General features: G+C 46.3%; 1 protein-coding gene across 1 annotated transcript; it reads left to right on the top strand.

Moving 5' to 3' along the window:
- The first annotated feature begins 11,718 nt into the window (after window positions 1-11,718).
- On the top strand, window positions 11,719-13,312 carry KCNJ11 (potassium inwardly rectifying channel subfamily J member 11). Its single transcript, XM_063437251.1, has one exon. It carries the CDS (start codon window positions 12,015-12,017, stop codon window positions 13,176-13,178), a length of 1,164 nt encoding a protein of 387 aa, XP_063293321.1. The 5' UTR covers window positions 11,719-12,014; the 3' UTR covers window positions 13,179-13,312.
- The last annotated feature ends 519 nt before the right edge of the window (window positions 13,313-13,831 follow it).

The raw sequence follows: 13,831 nt of genomic DNA, 5'->3' as shown, positions 1-13,831 counted from the left end.
AACCAGAGCCATCCAGAAACTATTACACATAACTAATGCCATCCAGAACCTTTACAATAACCAGAGCCATCCAGAAACCATTACACATAACCAGAGCGATCCAGAAACTATTACACATAACTAGAGCGATCTAGAAACTATTACACATAACCAGAGCCATCCAGAAACTATAACACATAACCAGAGCCATCCAGAAACTATAACACATAACCAGAGCCATCCAGAAACTATTACACATAACTAGAGCGATCCAGAAACTTTTACACATAACTAGAGCGATCTAGAAACTATTACACATAACCAGAGCCATCCAGAAACTATAACACATAACCAGAGCCATCCAGAAACCATTACAATAACCAGAGCCGTCCAGAAACTAGTACACATAAATAGATTGATCCAGAAACTATCACACATAACCAAAGCGATCCAGAAACTATAACGCATAACTAGTGTTGTCGCGAACCCGAAATTTTCGGTTTGCGAACGGCGAACGCGAACTTCCGCAAATGTTCGCGAACCGGCGAACCGCGCGAACCGCCATTGACTTCAATGGGCAGGCGAATTTTAAAAACAACAGGGACTCTTTCTGGCCACAATAGTGATGGAAAAGTTGTTTCAAGGGGACTAACACCTGGACTGTGGCATGCCAGAGGGGGATCCATGGCAAAACCCCCATGGAAAATTGCACAGTTGATGCAGAGTCTGCTTTTAATCCATAAAGGGCAGAAATCACCTAACATTGACACCTGTCCTCAAAGCCCAGCCCTGATACACACTGACACAGAGCAGAATAGAGACTGTTCCCCCTACATAGGGTCACTTGGCAGATATGGATTGACACCTGTCCTCAAAACCCCTGATACACACTGACACAGAGCAGAATAGGGACTGTTCCCCCTACATAGGGTCACTTGGCAGATATGGATTGACACCTGTCCTCAAAACCCCTGATACACACTGACACAGAGTAGAATAGAGACTGTTCCCTGTCCACAGAGACCATGATACACACTGACACAGAGCAGAATAGGGACTGTTACCCCTACATAGGGTCACTTGGCAGATATGGATTGACACCTGTCCTCAAAACCCCTGATACACACTGACACAGAGCAGAATAGGGACTGTTCCCTGTCCACAGAGTCCATGATACACACTGACACAGAGCAGAATAGAGACTGTTCCCCGTTCACAGAGACCATGATACACACTGACACAGAGCAGAATAGGGACTGTTCCCTGTCCACAGAGACCATGATACACACTGACACAGAGCAGAATAGAGACTGTTCCCCCTACATAGGGTCACTTGGCAGGTATGGATTGACACCTGTCCTCAAAGCCCCTGATACACACTGGGGGGAGCTACTGTCCTCCCCAACCCCTGCGCGGTGGGTGGGGGCCATAAATCACAATGGGGTGACCTACTGTCCTCCCCCCCTCGGCCCCCACCCCTGCGTGGTGGGTGGGGGGCATAAATCACAATGGGACGGACCTACTGATAGGAGTGGATTATTGTTCATATCAGTTTAATACCTTCCGCGTCTCCTATCAGTGGACGTGTAAATGGCAGAGATTTTTAATTGTTGAATCACCTCCCCTTTTTAGGCCAAGGTGGGAAGATGCTTAGACCACTGGTATATTGGTGCCATCTTGGAAGATTTTAATTTTTGGTTTGGTTTTTGAAGCCACAGTGCTGCACCAGTGGGCCTAAAAATTAGGCATGTACACATGCCTGAAAAATTTGGTATTGTTGCAGCCGCTGCTGTAGCAGCGGCCAGAAAAATTGATGTTTGTTTCACAGGCAGAAAGTGCCCTAAAACATGGCGGCTTGAACCCTAGTTGGTGGCGGATAAGTCACGCAAGTCAAACGTCATTCAGAGCTAAAATACAGCAGCGTGTGGACCATTTTTAGCCCAAGGCAGCTCATCTCATCAGGCCTTTTTTAAGCGAATGTATCGCCCAGTGTCAGTCCCTTCGGGATCCATCCCTCATTCATCTTAATAAAGGTGAGGTAATCTAGACTTTTTTGACCTAGGCGACTTCTCTTCTCAGTGACAATACCTCCTGCTGCACTGAAGGTCCTTTCAGACAGGACACTTGAAGCGGGGCAGGCCAGAAGTTCTATCGCAAATTGGGAAAGCTCAGGCCACAGGTCAAGCCTGCACACCCAGTAGTCAAGGGGTTCATCGCTCCTCAGAGTGTCGATATCTGCAGTTAAGGCGAGGTAGTCTGCTACCTGTCGGTCGAGTCGCTCTCTGAGGGTGGATCCCGAAGGGCTGTGGCGATGCATAGGACTTAAAAAGGTCCGCATGTCCTCCATCAACAACACGTCTTTAAAGCGTCCTGTCCTTGCCGGCGTGGTCGTGGGAGGAGGAGGAGGATGACTTCCACCTCTCCCCCTGTTAGATTCCCGTTGTGCTGTGACATCACCCTTATACGCTGTGTAAAGCATACTTTTTAATTTATTTTGCAAATGCTGCATCCTTTCCGACTTGTTGTAATTCGGTAACATTTCCGCCACTTTCTGCTTATACCGGGTCTAGTAGCGTGGACACCCAGTACAGGTCGTTCTCCTTCAGCCTTTTTATACGAGGGTCCCTCAACAGGCAGGACAGCATGAAAGGTTGCACAAGGTTGGATGCCGAGCTACTCATTTCCCGTTCCTCCTCCTCACTGATGTCATTGAAGGTATGTTCTTCCCCCCAGCCACGTACAACACCACGGGTACCAGATAGGTGACAACGAGCACCCTGGGATGCCTGTTGTGTTTGGTCTTGCTCCTCCTCCTCCTCCTCAAAGCTACAATCCTCCTCTGACTCCTCTTCCTCACAATCCTCTTCCAGCATTGCCGCAGGTCCAGCAAGCGATGCTGATAAGGCTGTTTCTGGTGGTGATGGTGACCACAACTCTTCATCTTCCTCTTCACGCTCATCTACAGCCTGATCCAGCACTCTTCGCAGGGCACGCTCCATGAAGAAAACAAATGGTATGATGTCGCTGATGGTGCCTTCGTTGCGACTGACTAGGTTTGTCACCTCCTCAAAAGGACGCATGAGCCTACAGGCATTGCGCATGAGCGTCCAGTAACGTGGCAAAAAAATTCCCAGCTCCCCAGAGGCTGTCCTAGCACCCCGGTCATACAAATATTCATTAACAGCTTTTTCTTGTTGGAGCAGGTGGTCGAACATTAGGAGTGTTGAATTCCAACGTGTAGGGCTGTCGCAAATCAAGCGCCTCACTGGCATGTTGTTTCGCCGCTGGATATCGGCAAAGTGAGCCATGGCCGTGTAGGAACGCCTGAAATGGCCACACACCTTCCTGGCCTGCTTCAGGACGTCCTGTAAGCCTGTGTACTTATGCACAAAGCGTTGTACGATCAGATTACACACATGTGCCATGCACGGCACATGTGTCAACTTGCCCAACTTCAATGCCGCTATCAAATTTTTTCCGTTGTCACACACCACTTTGCCGATATCCAGTTGCTGCGGAGTCAGCCACTTTTCCACCTGTGCGTTCAGGGCGGACAGGAGTGCTTGTCCGGTGTGACTCTCTGCTTTCAAGCAAGTCAAACCCAAGACGGCGTGACACTGCCGTATCCGAGATGTGGAATAGTACCTGGGGAGCTGGGGGGGTGCCGTTGATGTGGAGCAAGAAGCAGCGGCACAAGAGGACTCAGCCGAGGAGGTTATGGAAGAGGATGGAGTAGGAGGAGTAGAGGAGGTGGCAGCAGGACTGCCTGCAATTCGTGGCGGTGTCACCAACTCCTCTGCAATGCCACACATTCCTTGCTTGTCAGCCGTCAGCAGGTTTACCCAATGCGCAGTGTAGGTGATATACCTGCCCTGACCATGCTTTGCAGACCAGGTATCAGTGGTCAGATGGACCCTTGCCCCAACACTGTGTGCCAGACATGCCATGACTTCCTTTTGCACAATCGAGTACAAGTTGGGGATTGCCTTTTGTGAAAAGAAATTCCGGCCGGGTACCTTCCACTGCGGTGTCCCAATAGCTACAAATTTTTTGAACGCCTCAGACTCAACCAGATTGTATGGTAAAAGCTGGCGGGCTAATAGTTCGGACAAGCCAGCTGTCAGACGCTGGGCAAGGGGGTGACTTGGTGACATTGGCTTCTTACGCTCAAACATGTCCTTGACAGACACATGACTGTGGGCAGATGAGCGGGAACTGCTCAAGGCGGGAGACGGAGTGGCGGATGGTTGAGAGGGGGCAAGAAGGACAGCAGTGGTTGACGTGGCTGAAGATGCTGGACCAGGAGGAGGATGGCGGCTTAGAGTAGGCGTGCTGCTTGTACTCATGTGTTGATCCCATAGGCGTTTGTGCCTACGCAAAGCAGTTGTACCTAGGTGGGTGTTGGACCTCCCATGACTCAGTTTCCTTTGGCACAGGTTGCAAATGGCATCGCTGTTGTCAGAGGCAGACACACAAAAAAAATGCCACACTGCTGAGCTCTGCAATGACGGCATTCTGGTGGTGGACACAGCATGCGTTGATTGGCGTGCTGTCGGGCTGACCCCGGGTGCCGATGCATGCTGTCTGACTGTGCCACTAGCTCCTTGCGACGACCCCCCCCTGCTTCCAACTCGTCTCCTCCTCCTCTCTGTCTCCCCATCTGAACTTTCGCCCTGTTCTTCTTCTTGCCGAGCGGGCACCCACGTGACATCCATGGACGCATCGTCATCATCAACCGCTTCGCTTGTATCTGACAACTCAGAAAAGGAAGCAGCAGCGGGTACAACATCATCATCATCACACCGTACCTCCATGTGTTTAATGCTGCCTGCCTGAGACATATCCCTGTTATCTACATCCTCTAGCAATAATGGTTGCGCATCACTCATTTCTTCAAACGGGTGTGTGAATAACTCCTCTGACATACCAAGTAAAGCGGCTGTGGTGCTAGTTTTGGTGGTGGCGGCAGGCGGGTGAGTGCTATCTTGAGAGGTGCCTGAAGCTAAGCAGGAGGAGGATGGTGCGTAAAGGTTCCGAGCGGAGGCTGTACAAGATTGGGTGTCCTGTGTTAGCCAGTCAACTATGTCCTCAGAACTTTTCAAGTTCAGGGTACGTGGCTTCTGAAAACTGGGCATTATTCTAGGGCAAAAGGGAATCACAGCACCACGACCACGACGGCCCCTGCGGGGTGGCCTGCCTCTGCCTGTCATTTTTTGGGGGATTAGTGGTACTATGCGTGCAAGCTACTGTGAGACCAGATATGATTGGCAATGTGAACTGTAACAGTTCTGCAGAGCACACACTGTAGGCCTAAGACACCCGCTTGAAGACAAGTAACTGCTATTCAATCTATAACAGTGAAAAATAAATTTTGGTTTTAAAAGCACGCTATAGAGACACCAGATATGATTGGCAATGTGCACTGGAACAGTTCTGCAGAGCACACACTGTAGGCCTGAGACACCCGCTTGAAGACAAGTAACTGCTATTCAATCTATAACAGTGAAAAATAAATTTTGGTTTTAAAAGCATGCTATAGAGACACCAGATATGATTGGCAATGTGCACTGGAACAGTTCTGCAGAGTACACGCTGAAGGAAGGACTGACAGAGCCGCTTGAAGACAAGTAACTGCTATTCAATCTATAACAGTGAAAAACAAATTTTGGTTTTAAAAGCACGCTATAGAGACACCAAATATGATTGGCAACTGTCAAAGCACGCTGGAACAGGTCTACAGAGCACACGCTGAAGTAGGCCTGACACCCAGACGCTTGCAGACAACTAACTGATCTTCTATTACAGTGAAAAAAAATGATTTCTTTAAAATCTAAAGCTTAAGCTATTGTTAAAACAGATATGAGTGGTGGCACTGACTGTGCAAATGGGCAAGGCATCCAACCTGACACAGAAGCTGGCAGGCAGGCAACTGCTCTTCTATTACAGTGAAAAAAATTATTTATTTAAAATCTAAAGCTTAACCAATTGTTAAAACAGATATGAGTGGTGGCACTGACTGTGCAAATGGGCAAGGCATCCAACCTGACACAGAAGCTGGCAGGCAGGCAACTGCTCTTCTATTACAGTGAAAACAAATTATTTATTTTAAATCTAAAGCTTAACCAATTGTTAAAACAGATATGAGTGGTGGCACTGGGCAAGTGGGCACAGTATCCAATGTGAACCTCACACAGAAGCTGGCGGGCAGGCAACTGCTCTTCTATTACAGTGAAAAAAATTATTTATTTAAAATCTAAAGCTTAACCAATTGTTAAAACAGATATGAGTGGTGGCACTGACTGTGCAAATGGGCAAGGCATCCAACCTGACACAGAAGCTGGCAGGCAGGCAACTGCTCTTCTATTACAGTGAAAACAAATTATTTATTTTAAATCTAAAGCTTAACCAATTGTTAAAACAGATATGAGTGCTGGCACTGGGCAAGTGGGCACAGTATCCAATGTGAACCTCACACAGAAGCTGGCAGGCAGGCAACTGCTCTTCTATTACAGTGAAAAAAAAATATTTATTTTAAATGTAAAGCTTAACCTATTGCGAAAACAGATATGAGTGGTGGCACTGGGCAAGTAGGCACAGTATCCAATGTGAACCTCACACAGAAGCTGGCAGGCAGGCACCTGCAATTACATTACACAGGAAAAAAAAAAAAAGCAGCCTGATGTTATAGCCCTAAAAGGGGCTTTTTGGGGTGCTGTCCTTACAGCAGAGATCAGATGAGTCCTTCAGGATTGTAGTGGACACTGAATACCCTAGCCTAGCTATCAATTTCCCTATCTAATCAGCAGCAGCTAAACTTTCCCTCCTCTCACTAAGCATGCATCTTCCGAATGAATCGAAAATGGATGCTGGGAGGGAGGTTGGAGGGTGTGGAAGGGAGGGAGTGCTGCTGATTGGCTGGAATGTGTCTGCTGACCGAGAGGCACAGGGTCAAGGTTTGCCCAATGATGACGAATAGGGGGCGGATCGAAATGCGCATGTGTCCGCCCGCCGCGGCGAACGCGAACATGCTAATTTCGCCAGGAACTGTTCGCCGGCAGACAGTTCGGTACATCACTACGCATAACCAGAGCCATCCAGAAACTATTACACATAACCAGAGTGATCCATAAACTATTACACATAACTAGAGCAATCCATAAACTATTACACATAACTAGAGCGATCCAGAAACTTTTACACATAACCAGAGTGATCCAGAAATTTTTACACATAACCAGAGCCATCCAGAAACTATTACACATAACTAGAGCGATCTAGAAACTATAACACATAACCAGAGCCATCCAGAAACTATTACACATAACCAGAGCCATCCAGAAACCATTACAATAACCAGAGCCGTCCAGAAACTATTACACATAAATAGAGTGATCCAGAAACTATTACACATAACCAGAGCCGTCCAGAAACTATAACACATAACTAGAGCGATCTAGAAACTATTACACATAACCAGAGCCATCCAGAAACTATAACACATAACCAGAGCCATCAAGAACCATTACAATAACCAGAGCTGTCCAGAAACTATTACACATAACCAGAGCCGTCCAGAAACTATTACACATAACCAAAGCGATCCAGAAACTATTACACATAACCAGAGACCTCCAGAAACTATAACACATAACCAGAGCCATCCAAAAACCATTACAATAACCAGAGCCGTCCAGAAACTATTACATATAAATAGAGTGATCCAGAAACTATTAAACATAACCAGAGCCGTCCAGAAACTATTACACATAACTAGAGCGATCTAGAAACTATAACACATAACCAGAGCCATCCAGAAACTATAACACATCACTAGAGCCATCCAGAAATTATAACACATAACCAGAGCCATCCAGAACCAATACAATAACCAGAGCCATCCAGAAACGATTACACATAAATAGAGTGATACAAAAACTATTACACAAAACCAGAGACGTCCAGAAACTATTACACATAACTAGTGATGTCCCGAACGGTTCTCTGGCGAATAGTTCCTGGCGAACAAAGTTCTTTTGAATTTTCCCACACTGTGTAAAATGACAAAGAGCACTCTGATTGGTGTGCTTGGAATCTAACCAATCAGAGTGTTCTGTGTCATTTTACACAGCGTGGGAAAGTTCTTTGGAATTTCCCCACGCTGTGTAAAATGACAAAGAGCACTCGGATTGGTGGGCTTGGAATCTAACCAATCAGAGTGTTCTGTGTCATTTTACACAGCGTGGGAAAGTTCTTTGGAATTTTCCCACGCTGTGTAAAATGACAAAGAGCACTCTGATTGGTGGGCTTGGAATCTAACCAATCAGAGTGCTCTGTGTCATTTTACACAGTGTGGGAAAGTTTTTTTTTAATTTTCCCACGCTGTGTAAAATGTCAAAGAGAACTCTGATTGGTGGGCTTGGAATCTAACCAAACAGAGTGTTCTGTGTCATTTTACACAGCGTGGGAAAGTTCTTTGGAATTTTCCCACGCTGTGTAAAATGACAAAGAGCACTCTGATTGGTGGGCTTGGAATCTAACCAATCAGAGTGTTCTGTGTAATTTTAAACAGCGTGGGAAAGTTCTTTGGAATTATCCCACACTGTGTAAAATGACAAAGAGCACTCTCATTGGTGGGCTTGGAATCTAACCAATCAGAGTGTTCTGTGTCATTTTACACAGCATGGGAAAGTTCTTTGGAATTTTCCCACGCTGTGTAAAATGATAAAGAGCACTCTGATTGGTGGGCTTGGAATCTAACCAATCAGAGTGCTCTGTGTCATTTTACACAGCGTGGGAAAATTCCAAAGAACTTTCCCACGCTGTGTAAAATGACAAAGAGAACTCTGATTGGTGGGCTTTGAATCTAACCAATCAGAGTGTTCTATGTCATTTTACACAGCGTGGGAAAGTTCTTTGGAATTTCCCCACGCTGTGTAAAATGACAAAGAGAACTCTGATTGGTGGGCTTGGAATCTAACCAATCAGAGTGTTCTGTGTCATTTTACACTGCGTGGGAAAGTTCTTTGGAATTTTCCCACGCTGTGTAAAATGACAAAGAGCACTCTCATTGGTGGGCTTGGAATCTAACCAATCAGAGTGTTCTGTGTCATTTTACACAGCATGGGAAAGTTATTTGGAATTTTCCCACGCTGTGTAAAATGACAAAGAGCACTCTGATTGGTGGGCTTGGTATCTAACCAATCAGAGTGTTCTGTGTGATTTTACACAGCTTGGGAAAGTTCTTTGGAATTTTCCCACGCTGTGTAAAATGACAAAGAGCACTCTGATTGGCTTAAACCAGCCAATCAGAGTGTTCTTAGCCTAATTGCAGGGCGTGGCAAGGCTTTATAAGCCTTCCCTCGCACTGCAGAGCTCAGTCTGCGCAGAGCCCTCCATGGGTGAAGATGGATAATTTTTTTTGCGCTCGTTTTTTTTTTATTGCGTCGGTTCTTATGGCTTTTTATTTGGCCTTTTTTGAGGCTGAAAAAAGAAGATTTTAGAAAAAAGAAGACGTCAAATGGTAAGCTGAATTTTTCTTTACAGGTTAGTTATTTTATTCCCCCTTCACTAAATTTTAGGGTGAGGGGGGTAGGTAGTGGGTAACTTTTTTGAGGTGGGGGGTGGGTGACTAGGGGCTTGGGGACCCCTAGTCACCTTTGATTGGGGGGGGGATTTTTATTTAGGGCCCCCACCCACCACTCAGGGGTGGGGGCTGGGGGGGACAGTAGGTCCCCCACTTATTGTTTTTTTTAGGGCCCCCACCCATCGCTCAGGGGTGGGGGCCAGTGGGGGTGGACAGTATGTTCCCTCCTCATTATTTTTATGGCCCCACCCACCGCGCAGGGGTGTGGGCGGGGGGAGGACAGTAGGTCCCCCCCCTCATTATTTTTATGGCCCCCACCCACCATGCAGGGGTGGGGGCCAGGGGAGGACAGTAGGTCCCCCCTCATTATTTTTATGGCCCCCACCCACCGCGCAGGGGTTGGGGCGGGGGGAGGACAGTAGGTCCCCCCCCAGTGTGTATCAGGGTCCCTGAGGACAGGTGTCAATCCATATCTGCCAAGTGACCCTATGTAGGGGGAACAGTCCCTATTCTGCTCTGTGTCAGTGTGTATCAGGGATCCTTAGGATAGGTGTCAATCCATATCTGCCAAGTGACCCTATGTAGGGGGAACAGTCCCTATTCTGCTCTGTGTCAGTGTGTATCAGGGATCCTTAGGATAGGTGTCAATCCATATCTGCCAAGTGACCCTATGTAGGAGGAACAGTCCCTATTCTGCTCTGTATCAGTGTGTATCAGGGATTCTTAGGATAGGTGTCAATCCATATCTGCCAAGTGACCCTATGTAGGGGGAACAGTCTCTATTCTGCTCTGTTTCAGTGTGTATCAGGGATCCTTAGGATAGGTGTCAATCCATATCTGCCAAGTGACCCTATGTAGGGGGAATTGTCCCTATTCTGCTCTGTGTCAGTGTGTATCAGGGTCTCTGAGGACAGGTGTCAATTCATATGTCAAGGTGTCAATATGTCATATGTCAGGTGTCAATCCATATCCATTGTGATTTAGGAATGTTAGGTGATTTATGCCCTTTATGGATTAAAACCAGACTCTGCATCAACTGTGTAATTTTCCATGGGAGTTTTGCCATGGATCCCCCTCCGGCATGCCACAGTCCAGGTGTTAGTCCCCTTGAAACAACGTTTCCATCACTTTTGTGGCCAGAAAGAGTCCCTGTGGGTTTTAAAATTCGCCTGCCCATTGAAGTCAATGGCGGTTCACCCGGTTCGCGAACGTTTGCGGAAGTTCCCGTTCGCCGTTCGCGAACCGAAAATTTGGTGTTCGCGACATCACTACACGTCACCAGAGCCATCCAGAAACATTACAATAACCAGAGCCCTCCAGAAACTAAAACATATAACTAAAGTCATCCAGAAACGATTACACATACCTAAAGTGATCCATAATCTATTACACTTATCAAGAGCGAACTAGAAACTATTGCACATAACCAGAGCCTTCCAGAAACAATTACACATATTCAGTGATCCAGAAACTATTACACGTAATCTAAGCTATCCAGAAACTGTTACACACAACCACAGCGCTCCAGAATCTGTCACATTTATCCAGAGTGATCCAGAATCTATTACACATATTCAAAGTGATACAAAATGTATTACACTTATCCAGGTTGATCCAGACACTATTACACATATTCAGAGCCATCCAGAAACTATTACCAATATTCACAGAGATCCAAAAGCTATTACACATGGATACACAAACATATAATAACAATACATTATTATCCAATACTGTTAATCATAATGTATTAATCAATACATGTGTAGAATCATTAACTGTAATAGTAATTATTATTATTATACGTATTATTATTTATAAAACAATTCACAAGTTAAAAAAAAATACTAATAAAATGGTAAAAGGCCTGTCTAATATCTCAGTGTGATCAAATAATAAGGTGGAAAGGTTTGTATTTGTGATGATGGAGAGCACCCCCTCCCCCCTGCTACCTACACACTCCGCTCCCCCTTTGTCTATAAAAGGCAGGCAGATTACTGGAGCTCAGGCGCCCTCTGGTGGCCGTGCTGGGCGCTGCACGTTGTAGATCTTGCTGCTAGCCGGAGTGCTTGCTCTCCCTGCCGCATCGCTCCCCCCTGCTTCTCGCACCTTGGGAAACGGTGTGACCCGCAGACCGGACAGGACCCTCCTGGGGAGATGGTAAGTGTGTGTGAGGGTCCTTTCTGATCCTGGAGCCTGGCCTCGCCGTACAAGGTGACCCCCCTCCCCCTTGCTGTGGCTGATTGGCGTGGGCAGATGGAGCTGACTGCAAGGTCTGCACTCAGCCGAGTATCAGATACACAGACCTCAGCATCATCCTCAGACCTCGGCCACACACAGCCAAACCTGGGCTCCTGGAGGTAGATCCTGCACCCACACCTACCTTCAGCTCCCTCTCCTCTGCAGAGCTGAACTGCTGGCTGGAGTACACTTACCCTAGTATGGGAGAGCCATGTTATCCAGGAAGGGGTTAATTCCTGAGGAGTATGTACTTACCACCCGCCTGGTAGAGGAGAGTGAACCCAAGTACCAAGCCAAGAAGAGAAGGGCTAGGTTTGTAGCCAAGAATGGGACCTGCAATGTGGCCCACAAGAACATCAGGGAGCAAGGACGCTTCTTGTTGGATGTCTTCACCACTGTGGTGGATCTTAAATGGCACTACACCCTCCTCATCTTCACCATGTCCTTCCTCTGCACATGGCTTCTGTTTGGCATGATGTGGTGGCTGATTGCCTTTGCCCATGGGGACTTGGATGTGACTGATGAAGGGTTTGTACCATGTGTGACCAGCGTCCAGTCATTTACAGCAGCCTTTTTATTCTCCATTGAAGTGCAGGTAACCATTGGGTTTGGTGGGAGAATGATCACTGAAGAATGTCCCATGGCCATCTTGGTTCTGATTATCCAGAACATTGTAGGGTTGGTTATTAATGCCATCATGTTGGGTTGCATCTTCATGAAGACTGCACAAGCCCACCGAAGGGCAGAGACCCTGATTTTTAGTAAACATGCAGTGATAGCTCTAAGGAATGGCAAACTTTGCTTTATGTTTAGAGTTGGGGACTTGAGGAAAAGTATGATCATAAGTGCCACCATCCACATGCAAGTGGTGAGGAAGTCCAGCAGCCTAGAGGGAGAGGTCCTTCCTCTAACCCAAATAGACATTCAAATGGAAAATCCAGTGAACACCAATGGCATATTTTTGGTTTCTCCACTTATTATATGCCACACCATCAATAAAGAAAGCCCACTATACGATATATCATCGCATGATCTCAACCACCATGAAGATTTGGAGATAATTGTTATACTGGAAGGAGTGGTGGAAACTACAGGTATCACAACCCAAGCAAGAACTTCTTATCTGGCAGATGAAATCCTCTGGGGTGAACGATTTGTCCCCATAGTAGCTGAAGAAGATGGCAGGTATTCAGTTGACTACTCCAAATTTGGAAACACAGTCAAAGTGCCAACACCTAACTGCACAGCTAGACAACTAGAAGAGGACCATCGAAATATTGACCCGCATTCTTTTTCGCCAAGGAATACAATTCGAAAAAGGAATGTGACAATGAAATTAAAACCAAAATTCACCTTGTTTGATGAGCCTTCCTGACCTCTGAAAATATTCTCTAAAGTCATGCCACTTGATTAGTTCCATGCCACCAGTCCTTCAGGTGGGCAAAGAGGATATTATATGCAGTACTGGTGACACCTCTGCTGACGTAGGGCTGAAACCTTTGAAATATTTATGCATTATTTAACCCCTTAAGGACCAAACTTCTGGAATAAAAGGGAATCTAGACATGTCCTTAAGGGGTTAAAACAATATCTGACTTGCACTTAAAGTTATAAATGTTAGATCATTTTTAATATCGCTTATTTTGTAATCATCCAACTATCCACATTTAAATAATGCTACAGTGGTTGAAAACACTCCCCCACCTGCCCCCCTCCCCCCCCCCCCTCGCCTCACCCATCCCCCCCAAAGCTACTGTTCTCAAAATCCCACTGTAAGTATTATTTGCAATAATTGATGTGTAGCACCCCATCTTTGAATATTGCATGTCTGAAGACTGCAGCTTTTGGGAGATTGGCAACTGCCACCTGATGGTAGGACTTAAATTCAGAAAAGGTTATTCAGTGTCTTAAGGAACATGTCATCACCAACTAGTAGACCAGCCTTATGCTCTGTGCATGGTTTATTTATATATATTTCTGGAGCTAAATGATTGATATACATAATGAATTGCACCAAATAAACGGTGG

This window comes from Pelobates fuscus, chromosome 12 (assembly GCF_036172605.1).
Source record: "Pelobates fuscus isolate aPelFus1 chromosome 12, aPelFus1.pri, whole genome shotgun sequence".
Classification (NCBI taxonomy): Eukaryota; Metazoa; Chordata; class Amphibia; order Anura; family Pelobatidae; genus Pelobates; species Pelobates fuscus.
This window is presented reverse-complemented; position numbering and strand designations above follow the sequence as displayed.